The sequence below is a fragment of the Uranotaenia lowii genome, chromosome 3, assembly GCF_029784155.1.
Source record: "Uranotaenia lowii strain MFRU-FL chromosome 3, ASM2978415v1, whole genome shotgun sequence".
Taxonomy (NCBI): Eukaryota; Metazoa; Arthropoda; class Insecta; order Diptera; family Culicidae; genus Uranotaenia; species Uranotaenia lowii.
The window spans coordinates 132,263,626-132,278,627 of NC_073693.1; the positions used below are offsets into that span (position 1 = coordinate 132,263,626).

Here is a 15,002-nt window from a genome sequence, read left to right on the forward strand (position 1 = left end):
GTTCGCGAGTTCGAGCCCAAGAGTTGTATCTGATAAGTTTTCCAATGACTGTCCACCAACTGCAACGTTGATATAAAGTCTTTTTTCTTTTTGATAGGAGTTTAACCCGTTAGGGTCATTCTTCCTCGGTGATATAAATTCGCGAATGCCTTGAAGATGCTAAAACGACTATAATCGAAACGAAAAAAAAAAAAAATATTTTTTTACTGGTTTATCTAGAAATAAAATTTGCTTACCTCTACTTTGTCAGTTCTTTCAATGATGAATTGAACATGTTGTATTATAGTTTTTTTAAGTTATTTATATGAGCTTTTTCAGTCCTTCATTTTGATAACCAGAAAGAAATGATTATGAAAATGTTTTATCTTTTACTTTGATCAACTTGAAATAAAATTAAGTATTTCCTTCTTTTTATCAAAATTAAAATCAATCATCATGTGTTTTGAATTTTTTCTTTAGTTAAAAAATTATATAATTTTTTTCCCTATTCGAGAATTCATATTTAAATTCTTGATTGAACATTGTTTCAAATTCAAGTTCAATATTACCGCGTAACTTTTCAATCTACGCTGACATTAAAAACGATGAAAGGAAACGTAAGTCAACATGATTAAAAATCAACAATTACCTATTACCATTTTGCCAAACAATATTTAATCAAAGTTCATTTCTGATCTGGTTCATAATAACCAGTCTATTTGGTGTTACATGACTACGCGTCAAAAGAAGTTGATGTATTCGTCATATTTTTATGCTGTTGATTAGACCAACACTTTTGAGAAATTGAGGGCTGTTCATTAATTTTATTTTCAATTTATCGTGTTCTCATATTCAATAACCAGTATAACAAAAACCGGAAAAATATCATTTTTCACCGGAAAAATATTTTGGAATTTCAGAACGAGGAATCGCTAGCAACCTTGAAAACCATTGTTTTAGGATTATATAAATATTTTTTAATTATTAATGTTTTCAAATTTTAAAAACTTTGAAATTTCAAAACCAAAAATCACTAGCAGCCCTGTTAAATCTTCCTTTGCGGTTAGGGTCTATATGACCCGAACAGCACCTTCTCGATATGATATCTCCAGGAACGGTTGAAATTTTATGATTTTTGTTGCTAAATGAGGATCCTTACAATTTCTTATTTTTCTATTTTTTGAATAGGGTTTCCAGAGTCATCAATAAAAAATAACACCTTAGGTTCGTTTAGACCCGGATTACTGTTTGGGATAGAAAATCAAAACTACTGAACTTGATTTTCATAAACTGAACCATTTTTGAATTGTACAACTTTCTACTATCAGATACCTTTTAAAAATTTTGGTTTTGTTTTCTGTGGTCTTCAGAAACCTACCTTCAAAATAAAAAAAAGTCCCCAAAAAATGGATGTTTTGCAACGAACAAAACTCGTTTTGCAGATGTCGTATTCATAAACTTTTGATTGATATGATTTTTTAAAGATTAAGAATTTATATTCGATCAATAAAAGTGCTTGGTTTCACAGACCACAGGTGGTTATTTTAAAAATTTTTGGAAGGTTTTGAACTATGAGTTTATCATTGAATTTTGATTGAAAGAATGGCTTTTCTGTTCAACTAAATTATTTTCTAATCGAAAATGATAAATTTATTTTGAAGATATGTACTTACTTTAAATGAATATTTTAATCAGTTTTAGTGGAATTCGAAACGGGATGGTCACGATCTTTGTTGAAAAACGCCCTCACTATTTGATAATTTCGTCTTTTGGCTCAATTTTCAGAAGCTATCAAAAACAATTATGAAATTTTATCTTCATAAATAGAAGGTGAACATTTTGACGATTCCAAAATTGTATAGTTTTTGGAAATTAAGTGTAGTTTAGTTAAAAATTGAGTTTTCAAGTTAAAGAAGACTTAATCCTTTATTCAAGGAGACTAATCCTTTATTAGGCGGGACCAGAACCCAAGGTTGCCGAAATCACAGATAAATCTATAATTTCACAGAATTTTTAGCAAATTATCATCAAAGAATCTGTGTCACAGAACACAGAATTTGAGAAATATTCACAGATTTCACAGGAAAATTTTGGACGATTTTTCAAAATAAGTATAAATGTAAGTATAAAATAAAAAGTATAAAAGTATAAAAAGTAAGTATAAAATAAGTAAAATGTAAAAAATGTTCAATTTGACATAACTTCTGAATGAAATTGACGGATAAAGTATCACAGAAAACTGTAACAGAATTTTTGGGAAAAATCACAGAAAGTTAGATTTTTTTCTCGTCAAAACACAGAATTTTTTTCGACAACCTTCCAGAATCTTTGTCATAAAACAAAAAAAAAACTCTAGGTTTTTTACGTTTCGTTATTTATAGATGACGCAAAATGGTGTCAAATTTCCATACAAGCGTCATTGAGCGACCCCTTAGAGTTATCCAAATGAGTTGTAATATGAGATGGAGCCTTCTTGTAGGCCAAGGAACGATTTCAGGCTCCAAGGTTTTTGATTCCGGAACTTACCCCTATTTTTGGACCACCCCAATGTTCGGGTGATGTTATCATTACTTTATCGTTACTGTTTAGTGTTTCACATGAATCAAGAAAATAATTAAGTAATGAGCTGATCCGTGAAAATTCAGGTTAATGTAACTTTTTCATTTGTTCTGAGTGTCGTAAGTGTCGTAACTGTAAATATATAAAACTGGACAGAACATTCGACCGAATTTTCGGCCAAATATGCGTTTCACCGTATAGTTGAAAATGTCAATATTCGCTACATCTCTAGTTTCTACATTAATACTCGCTTTGGTCGTGGGCAAAAATCTACACTCAAAAACTTATTCACATGAATGCTATGTAAAAAAAATAAATAGATATTTGCAACCTGAAAATAAGGTGAAATCTTTTGAAGTTTCCAGCCGTTTAACTTTTAATGTTCGAATAAAAATTTCATAGCTCTACGATGGCTATGTTTGTTCTATAATATTACACTATTTAAAAATATTTCCTAAAAATCAAGGAAGGAACATTATCCTTAAGAAAATCGACCGTATCATTAAATCAGTCAAAATACGTTCTCCTTTTTTAAATATTTTGAAATCCAGTCTACAAAAAACTGTTTTTTTTTTCGGGATTCCTTCCTTTCCTATTTTTGATTCCCATAGATAATGAAATCCAAAAACTAAATCGGACAAAATCGAATCGTATGCTTTTTATTTCACGCCTATGATCAGACATGCTCTTGCAAAAGCTTCGCTTGCTTATTCGTCATCAAATCATCCCCAAAACAAGCCGCCAACAGTACTTTTTCTAGCCCTCAACAATCAACTTATCCATTACCAGTCACGCCGTTAACTGCCCGCCGCTATAGCGCCACCATCCACACCCAATGATTTTGCCTCTCTTTTTTCCTACGATAATCAACTGACTTAGTTTGTACAGCATCAACCGGTCAAATATGAACTGTTCCCCCTGTCGCCGGTGTCCCGGCATCGGCTCAGCATGGTCCAGCGGAAGACGTTGGTCCTGGACCTGGACGAGACGCTGATCCATTCGCATCACGACGCCATGCCCAGGAACACCGTTAAACCCGGGACGCCGCACGATTTCACCGTAAAGGTTACCATCGATCGACATCCGGTGCGCTTCTTCGTGCACAAACGCCCCCATGTGGACTACTTTTTGGATATTGTAAGTACTCTCGCCTCGTGGATGTTGTACAAGTTTATTTTGTCTCTGTTGTTGTTGTTTTGATTCACCGGAGCTCAGTCAATGATAAGCCGTAATCCACCGTCTTATCAAACCACTTACGTTTGACTCACGAGCAAAATGCAGTTCAAAGTCAAGAACAACAGTCGGTACACTGGTCAACAATAAGTGTTGTTTTCCTCCTTTGGATGAAACAATTTCATAATCTGAACTTCTCTGCCATCTCCTCAGGTATCGCAATGGTACGATCTAGTTGTGTTTACCGCCAGTATGGAAATTTACGGCGCCGCAGTTGCCGATAAGCTGGACAATGGACGTAACATCCTGAAGCGACGATACTACCGGCAGCACTGTACGCCAGATTTCGGCTCGTACACCAAAGACCTGTCGGCGATATGTGGCGATTTGAATAGGGTAAGTTCAATCCCTGATATATCAAAAAAAAAATTATGTTGCTAACTGTCTCTACCATTACCCCAGATATTCATCATCGACAACTCGCCCGGGGCGTATCGCTGTTTCCCGAACAACGCGATACCGATCAAGTCCTGGTTCTCGGACCCGATGGACATCTGTCTGCTGTCGCTGTTACCGCTGCTAGATGCGCTCAGGTTTACCAACGATGTGCGGTCGGTATTGTCGCGGAATCTGCATCTGCACCGTTTGTGGTAGCAGGTAAGTTTCGATGATTAGCTATTTCTATAATTTCCATTACTGAGAAAATTATCGAACCTCTAATATGCGCATGAAACATATATTTCAATTGCAAATAAGACTTAACATTATTATGGCATTTGAGACAATTCTTTCGACTGAACTACGGTCGAATTTGAAGAAAAAAAAACTGCAATTGAGAACAAGTTTTATTTAATATTTTGTCGCAGTTTAAGCAGTATCGACAGATGAAGGGAAGACCTACGACGTTCACACAACAAAATAATAAATGGTCGACGACTGTCGCTTAAACCTCCCAAAAACGTTGCTTTGCTGGGCTAGATAACATTTAGCTTTCTATTAGCTAGTTGAACTTTTCTTAAATTATTACTAGTTCATGGCAAATAATTCATAGTTACTAGCAGTGCTTGTACCTTTTAAGGAAGTTAAGATGCTCCAACATTCATTTAACAATCCTTGCGTAAAGCTCTGTCATTTGGGGTTATTCGAGAAATTTTAGAAAGTTGATCAGTTCATGGTCTACAGGGTTTGTCCGGAAAGTAATAGGACTGATTGTTTTCTTCCGCGACTGTACTTCGGAGCGTACGCGCGCCGACTGGATTAGGTAGTGGGTGTTCCTAGCTAACAAACGAGCGGCTGTTCGGTTGTCTACTAGCAACGGGAGAATCAGGAAAGCCATTTTCGCGTGACGTGTTTCTGTGAGTGGTGCAAGCCGGAAATGCAGCGTTCGTTAGACCAGGGATACGCGATAAAATTCTGTGTGAAACTCGGTAAACCTGAATAGAGACGTTTGCAATGATCAAGCAGGGTTACCCAGATATTGTATTAGCAAGGAGTGGTGTGTTTCGCTAGCAACAAGCTTTTTTGGAGCGACGGGAAGAGGTCTGCGATGAAAACCGTACTGGAAGACCTTCGACTTCGGCAAACACCGACAATTGTGTCGATGGTCTTCCAGCACGGTCTTCATCAAAGACCTCTCTCCGGCCCTTCGAAAAGGCTTGATGCCAGCAAGACACACCACTTCTTGCTAAAGCAACATCTGAGTAACCCTGCTTATTCATTTCAAACGTGTTTGTGGCAGATCTAACCCCATAGAATTCAACCGCGTACCTCTGGTCTAACAAACGCTGCATTTTCGGTTGCACCAGTCACAAAAACACGTCACGCGAAAATGGCTCTCCAGACTCCTGAGCCCGCGCTTCTGCGCTTATCGGCTTCCTCGGTTTCAAGTCAAAACTTCAGCATATATACCCTGCCTATTGCTACGATTCAAAACTAAGGACCTCTCCTATGACGACTCAAAGTCCGACTTTTACTCGTTACTCTAGACTCGCTTGGTTACCAAGATTATCATGCGCTCCGCATCTGTTCGAGACCACTGCTAGAGATCAATGGCCTCTCCTCTAACGACTTGAGCTTTGGCTCGAAGCCCACTCCTCTTTGGCCGTTCGTGTGCCGGTAGAGAGCAGTTTATCCTAGACTCGTGCCTGTCAGTGTCACAGCACACGTCCGGGGCCTTACGAAACTACTCGGATGATTCCCGACGAAGACGTCATCCTACATCGACTGAAGTAGTTCACCCGACGGCGACGTGAAACCACTACCCGAGAGTAATCCAAGGTGTGAATACTCTTCCCCCTACGAGTTTGAATGCGGAGAAGGTCATGTCTTATCCCCGTAGTCTCCGTCGCAGAGGGCGCCTTCTACTCGGATACTCCGCGACGATAATCTAGACACGCACGCGATGTACCAAGCAGCTTAGCATAAGCGGAAGGTGAAGTCCTATCTTTGTATGCTTTACTGTTAGGTTCGGACGCACTCTACTGACACTATTGCTCCCCGGCGAAGGAATCATCCTACACCGATCGCAGACCGCTGCTGGTTCCAACTCCTCCGCAAGGCAGTCATAATCCGGGTGAACCCATCACTAACCACGCGCCCAAGTATTGGCATCCTCATACATCTTCCGCACGATGTTGTCGGCTGTTGTGTCGGGTCAAAAGGCGGGAAGCATGTTAATGCGTAACCCTTCGAACTTTGGACAGTTAAACACTTCGTGCTCTGGTGTCTCGACGGTGTCACCGCAGGTTGGACAGAATGGCTAAGCCACATGTTCAAACTGCATGAAGTATCCGTGATCAGTCAAGAACTGTGTCATGCAGAAATCCACCTCTCCATGTCTCCGATCCATCCAAAATCCGACGTTAGGGATCAAGCGATGGGTCTACCGGCCGCGTTCCGAGATGTCCCACCGGAGCTGCCAGTTAGACATCGAGACATCTCTGGCATGTTTTCGCACATCGGTCATGTGCCTGTGCTCGTAGCAGAAGATATCTTCACCTAACTTAAGTGTCACTACTCTAAAGTATTAACTCTTAACACTTTCAATCACTGTTGATATTTCGGAGATGTAAAGAAACACAAGTTATCAGGTTGATGACTAAATGTAAACTGATCATATATTTGGTATGATAGCTTACGAACCGTATCGTGTGTAGAGAGAACACTTCTCTCTCATATACACCAGGTTAGCGAAACGGTATTTGAGCTTAAGGTCGAATGACATAACAATTCTCCCCTTTTAAAATATTGCATACATAATTACATAATATATTAGATTTCATTTGAGCTTTATAATTTAACAGTTCTTTGATTACTAAGTGCTATTCTTTTATTTTTAATTCTTGCTGATCTTCTAACTGTTTCTAATTCAGAATCTTTTTCAAAAACGTTGGAAAACTTTTTCTTTAATTCTGCAATTATAGAATCTCTATGCGGAAATACAGAAACATGTTTAATACTTGAGGCTTGCCTAGCGAATGAATCTCTTCATCGAGGGAAGAACACATCTAACCATTCTCTTCCTAACAGCGGATATAAATTATGGCTGGATCGTTGAACATTTTCTTTTAAGATAACCAAAGGTAATTTTTCTTTGTGGTTGTTTAAATTAATCCACACATTGGCCTCCCCAAGTACATCAAGTTTACCGCCATTCACAACCACTAATTTTCGGTTACTTTTAAAAACATTAACCGAGAAAAATTTTTGAAACATATTTTCGCCCATAACAGACACAGCTGAACCAGTATCAACTTCCATTATAATATTATGACCTTCAACAACAACATCAACTAAACATGAGCTATTTGATCCCTTATCGTTCGATACCATCATACACAAATAAAAATCACCTGAATTGCCTTCATGAGAATCATCACTCATCTCTACTCTGAGTCGGTTCAGCGCTTGATTTATGTTGCTGACCGTATCTCTCGAAGGAGCCGGAATAGCAACACTCTGAACACGGTCTGCTCTGCTGGGACCCGCTCGGTTGCTGATGAAAACGTTGCATTGCCGTTTAATATGTCCTTTTTGACCACAACGATTGCAATTCAAATTGGCATATCTGTTTTCTCGGTTTCTGCTGGTGCTCCTGTGGTCGAAAGATACCCTTCTGGCTCTCGGATCGCCACGACTTCTGCTACGACTACGGTAGTCAACATTCCTTTCATTCGTAGATTGATATCTATTACCACCGTGAACCGCCCTACCCAATCTCTCTCTCACTGAGCCCACAGATCCATTTTGATGATGATTGCTACCCAGCCGATTGCAAAGTTAAACGATCCTGTTTCAAAAGTTCTCTCTGCAAATCTTTATCCCGAATCCCTACTAAAATCCTGTTCCGTATAGCTTTGTCCTTATAGTCACCTAAATCGCATTGTGAAGCAATTAATTTCAAGTCCAGAATGAAACTTTCAACTGTTTCGTCTTCCGTTTGAATTCTGGATTCCAGCTTGAAACATTGCACAACATCTGGTTTTGCCCGGGATATAATAATTTCAGTTCATTGAAAATAATAGGGCCACTAAGCGTGATAAAAAGGGATCTTTTACGTTCATCTGGAGTTTGGTTGAACTCAAAGAAATGTTCGAATCGTTCCGCGTATTGGCTAAATAATGTTCCAGGAACATAAGGTTCCATGGATCCTACAATGTTAGCTTGAACATTAGCCATCTCAAACAGAGCTCAACTTGAGAGGTGCGGTCACTAAAAGCATAAAATTCACGGTTATTACTCACCAATGTTATTGGATGTGTTGCTCTCAATTCACTCACCAATTCGCCGCGTGATGATACGTGAATTCTCTCGGCAAATGATCTCACTTTGGCAGCTCACTCTATATAGGCGCTTGTCGAACTGGGCAATGGCGATGATGAATCCTTTATCCACTGATGACCGATTCGAAATGGCGAAGCACAAAGGAATATCGAACAAAGCTGTACACCTTTAACAGGCAAGCTCAACTTCAAAATGGCACTTCCAACCTAGCTATACACCGTTTCAACGGCAAGCTTGCGATGTGGCACTCTAGCAATATTGCTCAGCCTGTTCAAAAACAATGTATACGCACTGAATAATTTCCAGACTTTGTCACAGCCTAAGCCGACTCTTCAAAGCAATAGTTGTTTGATTCGCAATCACGCGCTTAGCACGAATTATAGATGCGGCGGTAAAACACACAAACTGACAAACGCGGTAAGTGGATTTATAATTTGCTACACTTTTCCTCGTCGTCAATTTAAGTGTCACTACTCTAAAGTATTAACTCTTAACACTTTCAATCACTGTTGATATTTCGGAGATGTAAAGAAACACAAGTTATCAGGTTGATGACTAAATGTAAACTGATCATATATTTGGTATGATAGCTTACGAACCGTATCGTGTGTAGAGAGAACACTTCTCTCTCATATACACCAGGTTAGCGAAACGGTATTTGAGCTTAAGGTCGAATGACATAACACTAACATGACCGACACGGGTATGACATCAGCTGCTACCGAGGACACTGTTCGGTATGCGCTGATAACTCGCAAGTTTTTCAGCCGCTGCACCCTGCAGAGCTTCTGCAGATAACACTGCCTGCTCAAAGCTGCCTTCCAGGCTGCCGCTCCGTACCGCAAAACGGACGAGGTCCCGCTCGCCAGGACCATCCTTCTGCTGCAGCGGATCGCTGATTTGTTCGACATGGCCCGCGAGAGGACTGCCGTCGCCATTGTCGCTCTTTTGCAGGCGTAATCGGCATAGCCCGTGAAACTCAGCCGATCGTCGATCATCAGCCCCAAGTACTTGATCGCACGCATGTTCGTCCCTGTTTGTGCTGAAATCAGGTTTGTGATCAGCACCATCTCGGTCTTGTGATGATCCAGACGTAGGCTCTTGGAGCACATCCTACTTTCGCGATCGCTACTGTGGCGAGCTGGACTTCCTCTGTTGATGGGCCCGATGCCAGGAGAACCACGTCGTCTGCGAATCCCACAAGTCTCACTCCCGTGGGGAAACGTAGTCTCAGCAGTTCGTCGTAGACGATGTTCCACAATACCGGGCCAAATATCGATCCTTGTGAAACCCCTTGTGAAACGCTGATCATATACTGTAGTTGGCGGTTACCGTAGTAACACTTCACCATCCTACAATTATGCTGGAATCCTCATACGAATGAGCGATGACGCAATCGCTTCCCAACTGATGCTGTTGTAGGCGTTCCTCACATCAAGGGTGACGTGAGGAACGTCTACAACAGCCTCTTTTTCAGCCGGGCTTCGTCTGCTCCTTCGATAACTAATCGAATGGCATCCACCGTGCTGTGGCCTTTCCAAAACCCAAACTGTTTATCGGAAAAGCCGTTCTCGCACTCGGTGTAGAGCTGTATCCTTCTCTGAATTACCTTCTCCAGTACCTCCAGACATATCGGACGATATGCTGACGGTCACCTGGTGGCTTTCCCCGTTTTGACAGGAGCACCAATCGCTGCCGCTTCCACACATCTGGGAAGACCCTCTCATCCACGTACTGTTGCTGTGATGACCGTAACATTTAATGATGTCCCATGAAATTCACTGCTACGTTCGGCATGCCATCCAGACCCGGAGCTTTATCCAATCGGAGGGACTTAGCAATGTCCCGTAGTTGCTTCAACAAAATCTGCTCCTCCTCACTGGTATCCTAGTCATATGGGATCTCAGTAACCTGATTTTCTCGTGATGTAAGAACTGCTAGGTGATGGTTTCGGGCACGTTTCCTGGGCGCGCCCTCGCTCCTTCTCTTGGCCATGACAATTCTGTAGGCGTCGCCCCAGGGGTTATCGTTGGCGTCCTCGCAGAGTTGCCTGAAACGTGCCTTCTGCTCGCCTTAATTGCCATTTAGAGGGTAGACCTCGCCCTTGCGTTGGACACTCTACCCTCCTCTCTCGATGATTAGGTCCTCGCTCACTTCATATATCGAGGCAGCTAGTACGCAGATCTGCGATTTCCGTCGTCCACCAGTATAGACGGGTTGCTTAGTGTCTTGCCGCTTGGCCCTCGTTATCGTAGCGTCACATGCGCGTGTGAGTACCCTCGTCAGGTTTTCTGCGGACAGGTTCTCCAAGTTCCGCTCCCACTTTAACACTTCGACGATGACGTTCCGGTTAAATTGTGTTGTCTTCCCGAGACGTGCTCCTGTTGTCGTCCACTTCTACCTGTCCGCGTACTTTCGCCCACTCGAACTTTCTCAATGATTCTATTAAACATAGAGCCGGGTATCTTCATGTAACCCGAATTTGGGAGGACCTTCGCGCTTCCTGATCCAGATCCGGTTCGTCTCAATCTTACACAGGTCCTTAAAAGCGTTTTTAACCTCGTTTTCTGTGGCTATCTTGTCAAGATTTGTATTCCGGACGGTAACCGTTGTGCTCAGGGCACGGATTTTCGCCGTCTTTCCGAGTATCTCCTGCGTGAACACGCTACACTCTGCGCTCTTGGTGGTTGAGCCGCGTCTGAGCTCAACGATCATCTCGTCTTAACGTTCCCTTTTAGGCCCACCAGCCTACCTCTCGTCCTTATTTGACGAGGGACATCGGCGTAGGTTCCTTCCATTGCCTTTACCACTAGCGCCTCTTACTTGTCCCTGACCCGGTTAGGTTCGGGTTTGGACGCGGGGTTGGCGCTTCAGGAACTTGGCATCTCTCCTTGTTTTCATTTTCGCTCGGTTTCTGTTGGACCTTAGGATTCCGGGCTCTTTTCTTCGGGGCTCCAGGTCTCGTCTCCTTCGGATACCCCCTTTTCTTCTTCGCCGTCGGTCTGCACGAAGACGCTCACCTTCTTAGGGCGAATGGTTTCCGCCAGCAACGGGGTCACTAGGTCCTCTTCACGTGCCGTCCTCCGACACTCCGGTGCCGTAAGGAAGCTCACCATCGAAACGAAAAGTGCCATCACGTTGGCGAGCTTCTCACGAACCTCCTTGTGGATGTTAGATTTCTTCCTAGCAGATTCCACAGGTCCTGAATGCCGGCCATTGCCACTGCTAATTCAGCAGGAGCCTCAAAGCCCTAAGGCTCCGAGGAACTTAAGAGTTCTTCGACTGCCTGCCGAACTTCGACGAAGGAGTCTTTCCTTTCTCCGGCTTCTACCGGCGTTCTCACCGGATCAGCGGGTTGCCAAACGGATTGGGACAATCGTTTTATACGATGCACTGCTCCAGTGACCACCCTAGCGCAGTAAAGACTAGAAATTATATCATGAATTTTTTCCCAAGTATCCATTGCTTCCCTAGCTTATATATTGAATAGAAAAGTTCTCAGCTCAAATTCGTTCACAGGTAATATTTTATAAGTGTTAAATCGAAGTATGAAAAAGATATCAGCAATATCAATAGCATTTTTTTTTGTTTTATTTTTTATTCCAGAATCCTAGAAACATTTTATGGTGCGCTGTGAGACTTCTTCAATCTTACAAATTTTCGTTCATTTTATTCTAAATTTGTGTAACACATCCTACAACTAAAATACACATCAAAGATTCGCCCATTTTCTTTTGTCGGACATATTTAAACTCCTGCGAGAGTAGCAGCGAGTATTCGAAGGCACCCTGTTTCGTTAGCTTAACCAAATAGCGAAACCGAAGGTAAAATTCGTCGTTTTCAAGACAGACAGCGATAGTTTGTGTTTGTAGACTAGAATCGTTTTGGTAAGCAAAATACCATCCAATATTTTTCTTTAAGTTTCAAGTTTCTCTCGAAAACTTTGCGTATATTTATTCATCTCTCTGTGGAAGATGAGCTTGGAAGCATTGATAAGCGTGTGTCGATTTAGTTTTGTGTTTGTTTCTACAGTAACGTACAGTAGACAGGTGACAATCGATTGAGCTTTTCAAATTCGTGTATTATAGTTTTGCTTGTCACCATCGTTTGGATCGGCTCAGAAAAGTTAAATTTGTCCCAACATTGGAAGTAAATCGAAACATTGAATGAACAAAAACAAATATTTTTAGAAGCTACAATTAGATGAGAAAGTGTCATCAAACATCTTGATAATGGTACTTTTACCTGACGTTTGTTTAAATAGCTAAGAACGAGTTAAAGACAAATTAATTTATATGGCAAACATTGTAACATTCATTGGAATGTAATTTAATTACATAAAAGAAAATTAAAACAAATCTTAAATACAACAAAAAAAAGTACACTGTAAGAAAACAAAATCGAGTGACACAAATTTAGAACTGTAGTAGATCAGACAAAATAATGTTACCTCCTAAGGAAATAAAGTGTAAGAGAATGAAAACACAACAACAAAAAAAAATCTGGAAAACTTTGGTCGTTAGTTATAAGGACTCTCTATACAAGCGTAGTTCAAAATTCGGCTCCCATTTCTTCGTCGTCGAACAAGGAAATTGTCCATTTTAAGGCAAATCAGCCTCTTACTAAAACAACTTGATATAAATGAGCAACTACTGTTTTGCCAAGCAAATAGTAAAAAATATTGTTGATGACAGGCAATTGAATTTAAGTTCCAAATAAGAGTAAGCTCAACTGCGTTATTATGTTGTATAGAAATCGATTGGCAAATATGTTTGGTTAGTAGGAATTCATGAAATTTACACTCTGCGTCCCGGCTGAGAAAAGTATTTTCAAACTGTATTATTCTCGTAATGATCTGTCATGGTTATTTACCGTCGTGCTCAATCAGATTGGTCCTATTTGAGTTTACTACGGCCGGATCGATTCAAGAGGCTATTAAAAATAAATTTCAAATATGAGTTTTGTTTGAATTGGATATTATTTCGCGTAATTTGACTGGTTTTCTTGCGGCATATTTAATACAAAGGTTATCTATTGTGTTAATATTATTGCAAAACTCAACATCCTGTACAAAGCTTTCAAGTAGCAACATTTCCCGAAAACAGGTGTTACAAAACGCTTTTTGGAACAATATTTACATTTAACATCGTCTTAAAACGTTATTCTTCCTCATCCTACTCAAACAAAAACATTGAATTAAACATAGTAGCGGGTCCTCACTCAACACAGACAGTTTTAGATTAGCATTCTTTTTAAGTTTTAGGTAGTTTTGACAAAATGCGTTTCCTGTTGTTTATTTTTGTACCAATACGATTAGCGTTTGTTCAACTATTAGTGATTTATCATCCTAGAAGACTTGTGTTCAGTACTAGTTTTGTTTTGCACACTAGCTATATTTACAATTAAAATGACCAAACAACTACTTCAATATCCAGTCTTCGGCTAAGCTTAAGAAACGTTAGTTTTGACAAATACAGTCGCGCACCATCGAGCACAGCACCGTAATAACTCCGAAACACCGACCGAAGTCTCATTTTACCTTCCATTAGGCGAGCCGTTCATTTTTTTTCTGTTAGCATTGCAGAAACAAGGACATAAAAAACCAGAAAATCATTTCTTATACGATTTTTGGCACGAAGATAAATAAACCAAGTTTGATACATCTTTTTTGAGAACTCCTGGAAAGAAGAAATCCAAAATATTGCAAACAAGATAAACATTTCTTACTACAAAACAAAACACATTAAATGATAAGCAACATATAATAACAATCCTTACGTATAATGATGAACAAAGAAACAACTGATAGAAAAACACAATTCACAGTATCACACTCCTTTGCGTGAAATTTTTGAAAAGATTCTTTCCCACCCTCCAAACATTTCTGCATGTCAAATAACAACGAAACAATGTCGTTCTTTTTCAACTTAGATGCATCTTCGAACTCGATAGGTGAATGGAGATTATTCTTTTCAAAAATTTATCATGCGATCACCTACACAAACCCAGATACACTCACATATACAGAAGAAAAAATACAACTAAGAAACAAAAAAAAAAAACATGAAAAAAGTAGAATCCATTTACTAAAGAAAAAAGCAAACCCAAAAACATTTACAACACACAAAAATAATGAGTCCCTGAAGAAGAACAACAACAAAAAAGCGGGACACAGGAAAAATTAATTTGTAAATATAGTTTGATAAAATGAAAATCTTCAAAAACAAAACAAACCAACAGAAAAAATATGAATAATGCCTCAAATGCAAAACATGGCGAAATGAAGCGGAAAATGTTGTTGTCCATCACTTAGCTAAAGCGTTCCGAAACTCCTTGAATTTGAAGGCCTAAGCGGGAATCTTAGTTGAAAAAAAAAGAAGAAAGGATAGGTGCCGTGCAAAGTATGTACACCACCACAAATCGCACTCTACTCCAATGATGACCTTCCTTGGAGGTGGAATTATCGGCATAAAATTCTATGCCGGACTTACTTGTCCTCCAAGAGTAAC

The 15,002-nt window shown here is 40.2% G+C and overlaps 2 protein-coding genes across 3 annotated transcripts in view; one reads left to right on the forward strand and one right to left on the reverse strand.

The window, feature by feature from the left end:
- Nucleotides 1-14,786, forward strand: part of LOC129754908 (CTD nuclear envelope phosphatase 1 homolog) — a 42,429-nt gene extending 27,643 nt beyond the window's left edge. Inside the window, exons 2-5 of one of the 2 annotated variants that reach the window (XM_055751171.1) lie at nucleotides 3,427-3,675; nucleotides 3,925-4,107; nucleotides 4,174-4,368; nucleotides 12,100-14,786. In XM_055751171.1, coding sequence (XP_055607146.1) covers nucleotides 3,427-3,675; nucleotides 3,925-4,107; nucleotides 4,174-4,365 — 624 coding nt within the window. In that variant the 3' untranslated portion in view covers nucleotides 4,366-4,368; nucleotides 12,100-14,786. Of the gene's footprint in view, nucleotides 1-3,417; nucleotides 3,676-3,924; nucleotides 4,108-4,173; nucleotides 4,369-12,099 lie in introns of both variants that reach the window. The other variant, XM_055751170.1, reaches the window with a different exon arrangement.
- Nucleotides 8,700-9,518, reverse strand: LOC129752628 (uncharacterized). Its single transcript, XM_055748404.1, has 2 exons — nucleotides 9,184-9,518; nucleotides 8,700-8,760 (listed from the first exon to the last, which is right to left on the reverse strand). The coding sequence occupies exons 1-2, from the start codon at nucleotides 9,516-9,518 to the stop codon at nucleotides 8,700-8,702; spliced, it is 396 nt and encodes a 131-aa protein (XP_055604379.1).
- Nucleotides 14,787-15,002: the final 216 nt, after the last annotated feature.

Coding starts and splice junctions, on each gene's coding strand:
- LOC129752628 (XM_055748404.1), bottom strand. CDS start 9,518: ATGCGTGCGATCAAGTACTTGGGGCTGATGATCGACGATCGGCTGAGT. Junction 8,761..9,183: donor GTCATACCCGTGTCGGTCAT/GTTAGTGTTATG, acceptor GTTTTTGAACAG/GCTGAGCAATATTGCTAGAG.